Raw genomic sequence first — 14,143 nt, forward strand, 5'->3', positions numbered from 1 at the left:
TCTTCCCAAAGAAAATTGTTCTTAAAAATAGAATTCTTTTTTCTAACTAAATAAATTTTTTTTGGCAAAAAATAAATTTTTACAATTTCTTGCTCATCACTCCCCAAAAAAAAAAAATAAATAAAAAAATCAACAATTATTTAACATTCCATTAACCAACGAGAGTGCCAAATTATGACAAAATATTATATAAGAGTACTGATAGATATATAAATATATCAGTACTCAATAAAATTACATCATATCATGCATTAGAAATCGTGATCTAATATTTTTTTTTCAAAATTATAGAGAGAAATAAGGAGCGCATATTACGTCAGGACTCCAAAGGTAAAGATACATTCAGATTCAAATAGTCGCAGTGCTATAAGAATATTCCGCTGTGTTACAGGAATATTCTTATTTGTAAAAAAATAAATTATTATTTGAGTATTATGTGATGTTATTCGATTTTATTGTAGTGTTATTAAAATGTTCCCCTCGTTGCTTGATTTGGGGCCATGTTATTCGACATATTCTCATGTTATTTTAATTTCCACCCCGAATCAAATAGCATGGGGGAATATTCCAATAACACTTCATTCTCCACAAATAACGCTATGAAATATTCTTATAACATAATGACTGTTATAATCCGAAGGTAGCTCCAAGTCCTCACTAAATATTTTTTGAGAAACAAGAGAGGAATCCACAAGCAATCGCTGATAAAAATTTAACATGAGACCAAGAAATACGATCTTAAAATCTGAAGAACAATGTTCTGCTCAAAATGAAACTGAAGCCAAAAATCATGATAATTACTTAAAGATGGAGCTGAAGCCAGTTTTGCCGCGTTACAATTTCCTCACCAAATTGCCGCAGCTCTGATCCGAGCTCCCACCTTACCGCCGCCATCGCCTCCCCCCTCACCTTAGCCGCCATCTCCGCCAACCTTTCATCCCTCATCACCTCCTTCACCTTCATCGAAATCTCCTCCGCACCCACCACTCTTCCTTCCTTCCCAGCCCACTTCTCGCCACCAACGCCGCATTCACCCTCTGATCTCCAATTCTCGGCCATGCGAGCATCCTCACCCCCGCCGCCGCCGCCTCCATCACCGAATTCCACCCACAGTGGCTCATGAATCCGCCAACCGCACGGTGACCAAGAACCGCCTCCTGCTCCACCCACTCCTTCACAACTAATCCCCTGCCTTCCACTCTCTCCGCATACCCTTCCCCCAATAATTCCCCGATCTCCACCGCCTCGTCTCTGTCCACCTTCGCGCTTTTCACCAACCATAAGAACCGGACACCCGCTCATCTCCAGCCCAGCCCCCAATTCTCTGATTTGCTCCCTCGACATCGCCGTACGACTTCCGAAGCTCACGTACAACACGGATTTCTCCGGCTGTTCGTCGAGCCAGCGTAGTGCCGGCGAGGCAAAAGATGGCTGCTTTTTTACTGGAAGAAGAGGGCCTAAAGCAATTACCGGCGGGTATCCGGCGATGACCTCGCCGGAGTTGAGCGCAGCGAGTATATCAGGCTCCAAGGCCAAAAATGTATTGACGAGGATACCGTTTGCCTGAGTGAGCGCGCGACCGTTCTCCACGAATAGGGTAGTGAAGAGATGGTTGGGGTCATGAAGGGGCTGCGGGAGGGAGGAATTTGGAATCTTGAGAACGCCACCGGCGATGTTGATGTCAGCTCCGGTTGGATAAGGGAGGGAGTGGAAAACGGAGCTGAGAGCGAGCATGGAAGCAGAGGAGGTGAAAAGGACGAAGCAGGGGATATTTGCGGCTGCGGCTGCTGGAAGAAAGGAGGAAGCGATGGCGACGTCTACGATGAGGGAGGAGAAAGTTGGTGAGCAGGTGGAGATGAGAGCAGGGAGGAGGTGGGCGGAGCGGCGAACGGATTCCATTTGGAGGAAGAAGGGGTCGGCAGAAGGAACGAGGGAGGGGTCAAGAGGGGTGAGAGGGAAGTCCAGGAGGAGGGAAGATGGGAGGGAGGAGAGGAGGATAGATTCGGCGTCAGAGATGGTGGGGCGGAAGGCGAGGAGCGAGATGGAGATGCGGCGGTCGGAAAGTGCGGTGGCGAGGCGGACAAAGGGAACGTGGTGGCCCATGCCGGAGCTCGGAATGAGGAGCACGCGGGAGTGTTTACTATCGCAGGAGGACATGGCGGCGGAATTGCTGGATGGATGATGCTAAGCAAAGCTGGACGGCGTTGCTATTGGGCAGAACAAAGGCAGAGGACTGGTAGGTTGGAAATCTCATTTTATAGTATTTTAAGGGTACAATATGTAAATACAAAGAAATCGAGTGGTATATGTGTAAATTTTCTTGTCAATTTTCTTTGCACATTAATTTTAGCCCGATGGGAAGGAGTGGACTAGAACTATCTTCAAATGCCATTCAGCTAGCTCCACGTCCACAGAAAGTCTAGAGGCATTGTGGATCAAATTTCAATCGATTTAAATTTATACCACAAATCTTACGTATTTACAGATCTAACATATAAACATTCGTCTAGGGCTGTAAAACGGCTCGTTGTTTCCCAACAGTTCGTGTTTGCGTCGTCCATTAAGCTTAACGAGCCGAACCCGAACAAATTCTTAAGCTCGAAATATAAACGAGCAGAACACGAACACATATTTGTTTTCTTTTGTTCTGCTCAAATTGGCTCTTAAAGAAATGAATAAATTAATAAATCAATAAAAATATAAATATACTCAATAATCCGGGGTGTTATTAACACCACAGTGTTATTAGAGTGTTATTCATGGTGTTATTGGTGTTATAGTTGTTATTTTGTGGAATATGTTTTACCGAGCTTATTTCGAGCCGAATACGAGCCGAACACGGACAATAATATCTTATTTGAACCGAACACGAACATAATGTTCACGAGCCATTATGAACACGAGACGACGCTCAAGCTCAGCTCGTTTACAACCCTACATTCATCTTTATATTTGAACCACTTTGGTGCTATAAACATATGCATATGAATGAAGAAAAAACAAGTGATAATAGTATTTTTTGACGTGATATTAAAGATTTAAGTGCAATGGATGTAAATATGAAGGTATAGATGTTAGACATGTAAATACATAGGAATTATGTGATATGTATATAAAAGCAGTAAAATAATTAACGATTTAATAATTATATATAAAAATATATAGGATATTTTGAATTGTATAAATATTAATGAGAATAAGACATTGGATCCTGATTTATTGGTGGACATGTCTACTATACTTTTAACACTTGAGGAAAAAGAGAGAGGACTCACGTGAACTTAGCTTGATCTTTAGAGAATGGACATTTTAAAAAGTATCTCCCCAAAATTTTTGAACTCAATATTTATAATTTTTGGGATACTTTTGGCTTAAGCACATGAACTTATATAAAATAATAATGAAATATAGATATATATTAAGTTATTTGTGACCATGATGCTAAAATATGGGGGTCATGCCCTCTGTTATTAGATCTCACCATTTTCTGTAACTTATATGGAGGATATGACGCCTTAGGGCAAGTTGTAAGCTGAGAATAGTCGAACTGGTAATTTGCCATATGAGTTCATTCTCACGGAAATTATCTGTCTTTGTTGCGTCAAATAGCAAGTTGAAGATGCATTAGGTAAATGATGTTAGTTATGTCGGACTACCTACTTAAACAAGCCCAATCTAAAAATTCTTCACGGGGCTTACCAGGTAGCTATCAAGTTATGATTATGTCATCAATTTTTTATGCCCATAGTGGGACTTAGAGTTAAATTTGGTTCACTATAGAATGATGTTTTAAGTACAGAGTAAAGTGTGTCAATTTTGAAGATGAGGAGATTCACCTCGGTTAATGTTTATGAATTTTAGGAAAATTAATAGTTTTGAATATAAAATGTTTCAAGAACTAGTGTTTATCCCTTACTATTAAGAAAATCTAAAGAAAGAACTAAGTTATATCTCTAATTATTAAAGAGTTGACATTGGATTTATATCTGAATCATGCCTAAGGAATAGAGCTCAGACGAAGAAAAAGTGAATAGTTTGAGGAATGGGATAGAAAACCTATGTGAGGAAGAGAAATTAGAGAAAAATTCACTGGTTTTGAGATTTCTTTTTTCTTGGACCAAAAAATCAAGAAAAAAGAGTCCTCTATTAGATTTAAGTCCCTTTACTTAAAGTGGTTAGACTTTTTGTAATAGTTGTATTTGTGCCTGTCCCACCAAAAATTTGAAGCGAAGAGCCCTTTGAGTCTTGGTCGCCCTTTATTAGCTATGATTTATAACTTTGAGAAGAATGGACATAAAGTCAATTCATGTGAAGAATAATTAACTAACTTCCAACATCTTACTTCAATTGTAAGGCACATGCTTATCCTTGAACATTCGCCCCTGATCGCTCGACCATCTATCACTTCGCTCCAATCACTCAGCTTTGGTTACTTATGGTTTGTTCTCAATATTTTTATTTTTTAAGAAGTCCTTAGTTTGTCTATTATCTTATAATTCTCTTTTCCGAGTAAATCTCTTTTCTGAATCAAATGAATAATTTGGATAAGACAGGAATCAAAAGATAAGGACATACGCTAATGAAGACAAATGAGAGAAAAAAACGTGGAAAATTTTCATAAGGTAAACCTTGTGTGATAGCCCAAAAGCGTACATCCAAAACATGATCAAGACACGAAGGTAATGTACATATAAATATTCAATATGATTCAACACATCGTGACTGCTCGAGCGAGGTACAAATGATGGAACGACGGACACTGAAAAACGATTTAAATACCATACAACATGCAAATGACAAACTTGTGTCAAATGCAAAATGATACAAACGAGTGGACACAAATTTTGCACTCAATAGGTTCAATGGCTATATAGCATGACCCAAATTGAGCACAATGTGAAATGTTTACAACTTTCAAATGTGATGCCATAAGAGGTGATGTGGAATATTCTCCGTTTAGGAGATTTAAATGACGACAGGCTAACCGTGCTAGCCACCACTCATCAAAAAATATGCAAGTATCAAGCCACACACATATGGTGGCATATGTGTGCGTTGATACTGCAAGTGTTGGTGCTCTAGGAGACACCACGTGCAAGTAAATGCCAAAGGCAGACTTGATTTCTCATGCAATATATATATATATATGAATCCAAGCACGCAGTCATGGCATGCAATAGATACAAAGACAAGCAGAAGAAGCACAATATGTAAATGAGATTGGCCTTTTAACCCATTGGATCAACCGGGGCGGTCAGCAGGGTCTCACGACCAACGGGGTTTGGTCGGGCCAAGTGGCTGATCAAACCAAAGTTTGGTTGATCGGATTTTGGTGGCAGACTGAACCAAATTAATCATCTGATTAGGCCTTGATGAACAATTAAAACCAAAGATTGATTAAATGAGCCTCAGTGGTCGATCAAACTAAATTAATTGGTCGATCGGGTCGGGATAGCCGATCGAAGCGAAGTGGTTGATTGGCCTGGCCATGGTAGCCAATCAAACCAAATTGATCAGTTGATCGAGCCTTGGTGGCTGATTGAAATTGACGATTGGTTGATTGAACCAACTTGATAGGTCAATCAGTCCAGGTCGGCTGATCAAACCAAAGTGGTTTGTTGATCAGGCCTTGATGGTCGATCAAACCAAATTGATTAGTCGATCGAGCTGGGGCTGCCAATTGAATCAAAGTGTTTGGTTGATAGGGCTTTAGTGGCCACCAAATTGATCGGTCAAACGAGCCAGGGTGGCCGATCGAACATAAATGGTTGGTTGACTGGACCTTGGTGGCCCATCAAACCAAAATGATTGATTAATCTGGCCTTGGTGGCCAACTAAAACTAAATATTGGTTGATTAGGACTTAGCGGTCGATCAAACCAAATTGGTGGGTTGATTGAGCTGGGGGCCGATTGAATCAAAGTGGTTGGTTGACTGGGTCTTGGTGGCCGATCAAACCAAATTGATCGATCGATCGATCCAAGATGACCAATCAAACTGAAGATGTTGGTTGACTGGACCTTGGTGGTTGATCGAGCCAAATTGATCGATCAATCATGTCGGGGCAACTGATTGAACCGAAGTGGTTGGTCGATCAGACCTTAGTGGTTGATCAAACCAAATTGATCGATCGATCATGTCGAGGCAGCTGATTGAACCTAAGTGGTTGGTCGATTGGCTTGGGGTGGCCAATTGAACCAAAGTGCTCATACGATTAAGGTGACATGCAAGATACACAAGCAATGATCTGAAGGCATTTGATATCAATTTTAACACATCCTACTCCTCTCACATAGGATTCTAGGCTTTGATTTATGGATTTAGAGTTAGGCTACCTCCAAATTTGATGAATGATGTGAGGAGTTTACTTCAACTCTTTAAAGAAAGCTCCTCAACAACTTGATGAATGAAATGTTCAAGGGGCTTTTTCATCCTCTAAGCTCTTGATGCTCCAATCTCTCCATATAATGATCTAGAGGTTTAGAAGAATAATAACTCGAGGAGTCGTAGGGATTTAATCAACAAAAAGCTTCCTAAGATATGGGGCTTTTTCTATAACACAAAATTCAGACCTAAAGCTTATTAGGAATAAAAAATGCAAGAGTTTTTTAATGGTTTTAACCACATCAATGTTGATGAAATATTCTCTTTGATTGCTCCTAGCTCCTACCTTGTTGGGAGGAAACTCTCCTGCTTCTTTGGGAGAGAAGAAGCTTTTTCTTCTTCCAAGTCGGATGAAGCTCTCCTCTTCCAAAAATGTGGTGATTTTCCTTCAAGAAGCTTCTACAAGGCCTCCCTTATGTTTTTTTTCAAGAGATTGAAAAAAGATTTAGGGCTGAAGATGAGGAGGAACAAGCTTTTCTTCCCTTTTTCTCAAAGCTTCCTCTCTAATGGTACGGCCTCCCCAAATACCACCCGAAGCCTCAAATGTTCTGCCCTAGGGAGTAGATATCCCTTGGCTCAAGGCAAGGAATGACCACTTGTCTCATTAGGAAGGAATTTAGATTACTCCTCATTCCATTTTTATGTTAAAAAAAGGTAAAAAGAGTTATTTAGAGTTTGAAGATCATTAATGATAGGATTTCGGGGACCGGTTGCGCGAAATAGCACGAGCTAGATGAACTGACATGGTCAACCCATAGATAGGTGTAGTCATGTCAATTAAAAGCTGTCACGAGTGTGATTTAGGTGCGGTCATGCCCGAGATCCGACTTAAGTATGCAGACTCATTGTCTAGACGGATGAAGATGAGATGGAGAGTGATATGGTGGAGTAAACTTGGTTGATGGAGGTTGTCGATGGTATTGAGTGTGCCCCATCTAATCCAAAACGCATTAAAACCTCACCACCTTCACCACAGGTTGTCAGCCTCGATGAGAGATATGCAACCAATTAGTTTCCTCCAATAAACAAGGACAGTCTCCCAAGTGAGAAGATTGTTGAGGATGGGTTGGAGTCGGTCCTCCTCCAGGCGGGGCACAAAAGTAAAGACAAGGCACCGATGAAGGGGGTGCCCTTTTGTAAGTGAAGAAGGTCAACTGATCGAAGGAGGACTTTATTGAATGGGTTCGTTAAAAGAGAAAATAGATGGTACGTTTGAGCTGGAGCAGTTATTAAGCCTTGGTGGATATGCCCAAGAATTGGAGTTGTGTGAGTCCTTATGTCGTTTGGTATGCTTTTAGTCCGAGCAATACTACATTCTCTTTGTCCATGCCTACCTCCTCTGAAGGGGATGGACTTGAGTTTTTTAGCATTGGAGGTCATTCATCTTCTGACAGTCGGATGCCAGGCTACCCACACAAAGGGGTGTTAATTTAGCTTGAAGATCATCAATCTCTCAAAAAGTGATTCCAACTTTAATTGGAATTGAGACCGAGCTATGCGTCAAAACCTGGGATAAAATTTTTTTAAGACTTTTTTTGAGCCATACACGAATGGGCTCAAACTAGCTCGAGACCAGCTTGAATTATTTTTTATTTATAAATTATATATAATGCTAAATAAAATCAACTACATCGAGATACAAGCCAAATTCGAATTGGAATGGATCCAAATAAGTCAATTAGAGCCATTTTGTTTCAGTTTCGACCTGGTCGAGTCAATTTTGAGTTGTAATGGACCCAAATAACTCAAATATGAGTTTGCTAGTTTCGATTTAGAGTCCAATCAGACTTGATTTAATTTAAAGCCAAGTTGTTTTGAAATTGAACATAAAGAGCCATGAGTCAATTTTGAATCTAACTCAATTAACTTCAAGCCCTATCTGGGCTCAAAATCTCGAGCCCGACCTTGCTTGGCTCAAAATTGGCTCTTTAACATATCTACCCACACCTTGAGGTCTGAGTTCTGGCACCTAATAAAAGAAGGTAGAGGGAGACAAGGATTTGATAAAAGTTGCGGATTTGTCAATTATATGATGAGATTTTCCTCATTTTCTTTGAATGTAAAATATTTGTTGTTACAAAAGAAATGAAAACTTACATTTTGTTGATTGATGTGAATGATATAGCTAGTACAAGATATTTTGGAATCTAGTATACGATGAATGCAAATAAGTCTCATTGTAACAGGAGCTTGATAATAGAACATATGAAATTAATCTGTCTCAATAAAGCCACCAATTAGATGTCAGCTATATATTTGCTCACTCGATCGAGTCCTGACACGATTTGTTCTCTATTTCAATAAAATGAATATCATGAATATAGTTGCGTCTGACTTGAATCTTACACCATTCATACTCCATTGCGGTCTCTCGGCTAAGTTGTCATCTTATACGGACTGTGTCTTACGCCATATTCATTGGAAAATATAGTTGACAAACATGCACATAATTTGGCACGAGCTGCTTAACGAGCCGAACACGAGCTGCTTACGAACAACGAGCCAAATTGACAGCCCTAGGTGACAAACATGCACATAATTTGGGAGTAATTTGGAAGAAAAATAAATATAAACTAAATATCAACATAAAAACTCAATATTTATTTATTCGATAATCAGGGAACACCCAGCTCATAAGCTGTTGCCATTACAATTTATTTGCCAAATAGCGCCAACTCAGATCCGAGGAGCCACCTTCCTGAGCTGCCGAAGTCGCCTTCGCCCGCACCTTTGCCGTCGTCTCCGCCAACTTTTCATCCCCCATCACCTCCTTCACCTTCACCGAAATCTCCTCCGCAGCCACCACTCTTCCTTCACCTCACCCCCGCCGCCGCCGCCTCCATCACCGAATTCCACCCACAGTGGCTCAAGAATCCGGCCACCGCACGATGACCAAGAACCACCTCCTGCTCCACCCACTCCTTCACAACTAATCCCCTGCCTTCCACTCTCTTCACATACCCTTCTCCCAATAACTCAACGATCTCCGCTGCCTCCTCTCTGTCCACCTTCGCGCTTTTCACCACCCAAAAAAACCGACACCCGCTCATCTCCAGCCCAGCCCCCAATTCTCTGATTTGCTCCCTTGACATCGCCGTACGACTTCCAAAGCTCACGTACATCACCGACTTCTCTGGCTGTTCGTCGAGCCAGCGCAGTGCCGGCGATGCCAAAGATGGCTGCTTTTTTACTGGAAACAAAGGACCTAAAGCAATCACCGGTGGGAGTCCGGTAATGACTTCGCCAGAGTTGAGCGCAGCGAGTATCTCAGGCTCCATCGAGAAAAAAGTATTAGCAATGATACCGTTCGCCTGAGTAAGCGCCCGGCCGTTCTCCATAAATTGGGTTCTGAAGAGATGGTTGGGGTCATGAAGTGGCTGCGGGAGGGAGGAATTCGGAATCTTGAGAACGCCACCGGCGATGTTGACGTCAGCTCCCGTTGGATAAGGGAGGGAGTGGAAAACAGAGTTGAGAGCGAGCATGGAAGCAGAGGAGGTGAAAAGGACGAAGCAGGGGATATTTTCAGCGACGGCGAGTGGAAGAAAGGAGGAAGCGATGGCGACGTCTACGATGAGGGAGGAGAAAGCTGGCGAGTAGGTGGAGATGAGAGAAGGGAGGAGGTGGGCGGAGCGGCGAATGGCTTCCATTTGGCGGAAGAAGGGGTCGGCGGAAGGGAATAGAGAGGGGTCAAGAGGTTTGAGGGGGAAGTCAAGGAGGAGGGAGGATGGGAGGGAGGAGAGGAGGATAGATTCGGCGTTGGAGACGGTGGGGCGGAATGCGAGGAGCGAGATGGAGATTCGGCGGTCGGAAAGTGCGGTGGCGAGGCGGACAAAGGGAACAAAATGGCCCATGCCGGAGCTCGGGATGAGGAGGACGCGACGGAGTTTGATGTCGCCGGAGGACATGGCGGCGGATTTGCGCGACATATTCTTGCAGGGGACAGTCTGTATGAGTCGGTAGATACAGATACAGCGAAATTTCCCAGATACAGGGGACTGTCGTTATCTTATCAGCATTTATAACGAGAGGTCATCGTAATTTGAAATAATAAATTACTATATTACTATATTACTATCTAGGCTCGGAACAAATCATGTAAGAACATTTTTTATAGAATGGATTTTAAAATTATACATAAAAAAAAATTCGAATCGAGTAATCTTTTAAGCTCATTTAACAATATAAAAAATCTACTACAACAATCAATAATTTATTCATAGTTGATGGTAGTTGTTAGCATGTGATTGAATCTAGCTCAGAGGTCAGGCTGTTAAAATGGTTCGTTGTTCGCAAATTACTATTGTTCGACTCGTTAAAAATCTCGTGTTCGTCTCCTTCGCTAAGTTAACGAGCCGAACGCGAACAAAGATTTATTTGTTCGCACTCGGCTCGTTTTGGCTCGAAATACTACTCATCAATTATTTATCTATATATTGATGAATAGTATATTTTAAAATTTTAATTGACTACAAGTCTATAAAAAATTATAATCAATTAAAAGTATTAATCAAGAAAATATAATAAAAATTATTAAATTAGATCGAGAAAATGTTCTAATATAAACAATAATTTCAAAATCTTGCACCAATCCTTTACATCTTATGGCAGGGCTGTCAAAACGAATTTTTGTTCGTGAACGGCTCGTGCTCGGCTCGTTTACACCCCTACTTAGACGTGGGGCATGGCCAATTTAATTATATAAGCAATGCTTATATATTATAAAAGAAAAATAAAATCTTTGTTTAATAAGAATATATATTAAAAATATAGAAGTGATAAGATATAATAAAATTCTATGCAAATAACTCAAAAAGATACCAAAAAAAAAAAAAAAGAAAATCATTAGGTGTGACCTAATTAAAATAATTTACTATTTAATTGACATTACAATATTCCTAATTCTCTCCTTAAATAAAATGAATGAGATTACAAGTCTAATTCTCTCCTTAAATAAAATGATGGATTCAAAGCAGATCGATCAACACCAGACAACTTGCATCTTTGCTTTACCCATCAGTTTGCGGGTCTCTAAGAGAGGTGAGAAGGTGAACACTTCCTACGCGAACGAGCTAGTATTTTATTAGGACAAGTTCCAACTCGACCTCCAAATGCCCCTCTACGATGAACCGGCGAACATCTCTGATTCGAAGCGATTTTTCTAGCAAAGTAATCCCAAATTTAATCTCCATCCTTATGAACATGTTCATGCTTTTGCGTCGAATGGTCACCGCCTAGTCGATCAAATTTTCAATGTTCTATGTTCTTTGCGCACCTACTTGAAGAAATTTGTTCAATTTACTTCGTGGCCCAAGATTCATTATAAAGATTTGGAGAACAAAGTAAAAGATTGAAAGCACAAGTAGTATTTTGTTTATATAGAAGCTGACTGCCCAACAGGGAAGAGTCCGCTTCCACACCGATGATGACTAAGTCGGAGCCACCTTACAACTTACTACAACAAGCATATCGAGTCATGTGCACGATGCTCAACATGCACAAGGTACTTGAAGGAGAGGTTATTGACGATGTGTAAGCATCATACATCTGTGGTGCCATATCTGAGGAAGGGTAGGCGTTTGTTGATGCTATTCAAGAGGAGATTGATGCGGCCTTGTCCAAGAAGGGTCAAGAGGGGAGACCGAGATTGGCTTCAATCTCAATGAGTATGAGCAAAAAATTATAGTCAATTTTCTTTTTGATTGAAGGATTAAGGCTTTGTTGTTGTTGTTGTTGTTGTTGAATTTTCTTTTTGATTTTTCCCTCTACTATATTTGTTCAAAAGGTGGGCTGGGCTGATTCTAATCAAGAGAAAGGGGTATAACGAGAGACTGATGAGTAATTTTATCTCTCTTATAAATACACCAACGAATGATGAGAGCAAGAAGACGACTGAAAATGAGATGGGGAGTGATGGAGACTAATATAGTGGAATCGAGTTGGTTGATTGTGGCTGTCGATGGTATTGGGGGTGCCCCATTAAATACAAAACTCATTAGAACCTCCCCACCTTCACCACCTTCACCACCTTCACCACCTTCACCACCTTCACCATAGGTTGTCAAACTCCATGAGAGATTTGTAACCAAGCAGTCTCCTCCAATAAGCAAGGGCAAGCTCCCAAGTGAAGGGATTGTTGAGGAAGGGTGGGAGTCCGTCCTCTTCGAGGCAGACCACAAAAGGAAAGACAAGGCACCAATGAAGGTGGTGCCCTTTTGTAAGTGAAGAAGGTTAGCCGATCAAAGGAGGACTTTGTTGGAATGGGCTCCTTAGAAGAGAAGAGATATGGTGCGTTTGAGTTGGAGCGGTCGTTAAGCCTTGATGGATATGTCGAAGGATTGGAATTGTGTGAGTCGCCATGTCGTTTGATATGCGTATAGTCTGGGCAGTTTTATCTTCTCTCCGCCCATGTCAGCCTCCTCTGAAGGGGTGGACTTGAGTTTTTTAGCATTGGAGGTCACTTGTCTTCAGACAGTCGAATGACAGGTCACTCACACATAGGGGTGTTAATTTAGTTTGAAAATCATTAATCGCTCATTTTAGAATTTTAACTCGGATTGAGGCCATATCAAAAGAAACAAGCCAAGCTATGCGTCAAAACCTTGGATGAAATATTTTTCGAGCTGATTTTGAGTCATAAACTCCGTTCGCAATTTATTATATTACGCGGCCGTGGGATCGAACCAGCGGCCTGCGTTCTCAAAAAGAAAAGTTACGTGCTTATCCCTTCTCCTCCCTCGCTCGACCTTGTCTGCCCTAGATTGCCTTTGTTCGTCATGCGTTCCGCTGGTTTCACCCTCCATCCTTCCTCTTTCTCATTTTTCTTCTACATCGGAAGCCGGTCATCTAGCCGTCTCTACTTCCCTTCTCTTAACGTGATGTGCCTGAGCGGGCCAATGACAATTGCCATTAGCTTCTACCTTTTTTTTTTGTTTATAATGCTTTTAATGGCTTTGACTTCCCGTTGAGCTCCTTTATCGTCGTATTTTTAGCAGATTTTCTTTCTCCAATGCCATCCATTGAGATGGCCCAATTTTTGTGGTTGGGAGTCTGTTCTCTTGTATTGGATTAGGTCAAAACCAATTTATTTCATTGATTAGGGAATGTGCTTCATTGCTATGTCTGGCTGGGGCTGATTGCTATGAAAGGCTTATTAGATTGGAAAAACAAAGCGTTATCAAGGTGTTGGCGTCCTGCTTCTGGCTGATTGCTATGAAAGGCTTAAAAGAAATTTGATTACTTTTTTAAATGCACCAATGATATATATATATATATATATATATATATATATATATATGTTCATATGAAAAGACACATACGCATGTATACATTGACTAAATGCTTCATTTTGCTTTTATAAAGGGTAATTCAACAATTATCTGTTAATATACTCAACTGATAGAGACAAACATATTCTTAAACATCTTGCTCTGCTACGATCACGAGCTGCTGTTCGTAAACATCTTGCTCTGCTACATTAAACTACAAAATTCGTTATGGAAAGACCAAAGACTGATTGTCGGCTCGCAATTGGCTCGTTAAATAAAAATTGAGAAAAATAGATGTAAAGTGTGGGATTCGAACCTGGATCAAATATATAAAAAAAGACACTAAACACGTTGTCACATGAGGTGTTATGATTTAAAATTAGACATAAATATATATAATATATTATTATATAAATAATATATGTAATATATTTTTATATAAAAAGTTATATAATTTTTTTTCGAGCCATTTCGAGCCGAACACGAGCGAACAAA

The 14,143-nt window shown here is 40.6% G+C and overlaps 3 protein-coding genes across 3 annotated transcripts in view; all 3 read right to left on the reverse strand.

Moving 5' to 3' along the window:
• Positions 1-801: 801 nt before the first annotated feature.
• LOC110031195 (UDP-glycosyltransferase 708A6-like) lies at positions 802-2,238 on the reverse strand. Its single transcript, XM_020734281.1, is given in 3 exon segments — positions 802-977; positions 980-1,295; positions 1,297-2,238. Coding segments are annotated over 3 exon segments (1,353 nt in total). The 5' UTR covers positions 2,158-2,238.
• A 6,958-nt stretch (positions 2,239-9,196) lies between these two features.
• On the reverse strand, positions 9,197-10,461 carry LOC110031196 (UDP-glucose:2-hydroxyflavanone C-glucosyltransferase-like). The gene has a single exon (XM_020734282.1). It carries the CDS (start codon positions 10,307-10,309, stop codon positions 9,197-9,199), a length of 1,113 nt encoding a protein of 370 aa, XP_020589941.1. The 5' UTR covers positions 10,310-10,461.
• Positions 10,462-13,796: 3,335 nt separating this feature from the next.
• The window catches only part of LOC110031197 (UDP-glucose:2-hydroxyflavanone C-glucosyltransferase-like), a 1,885-nt gene continuing 1,538 nt past the window's right edge, over positions 13,797-14,143 (reverse strand). Inside the window, exon 3 of the mRNA XM_020734283.1 lies at positions 13,797-13,862. Coding sequence (XP_020589942.1) covers positions 13,797-13,862 — 66 coding nt within the window. The remainder of the gene's footprint in view (positions 13,863-14,143) is intronic.

Source organism: Phalaenopsis equestris, unplaced genomic scaffold, assembly GCF_001263595.1.
Source record: "Phalaenopsis equestris unplaced genomic scaffold, ASM126359v1 Scaffold000787, whole genome shotgun sequence".
NCBI lineage: Eukaryota > Viridiplantae > Streptophyta > Magnoliopsida > Asparagales > Orchidaceae > Phalaenopsis > Phalaenopsis equestris.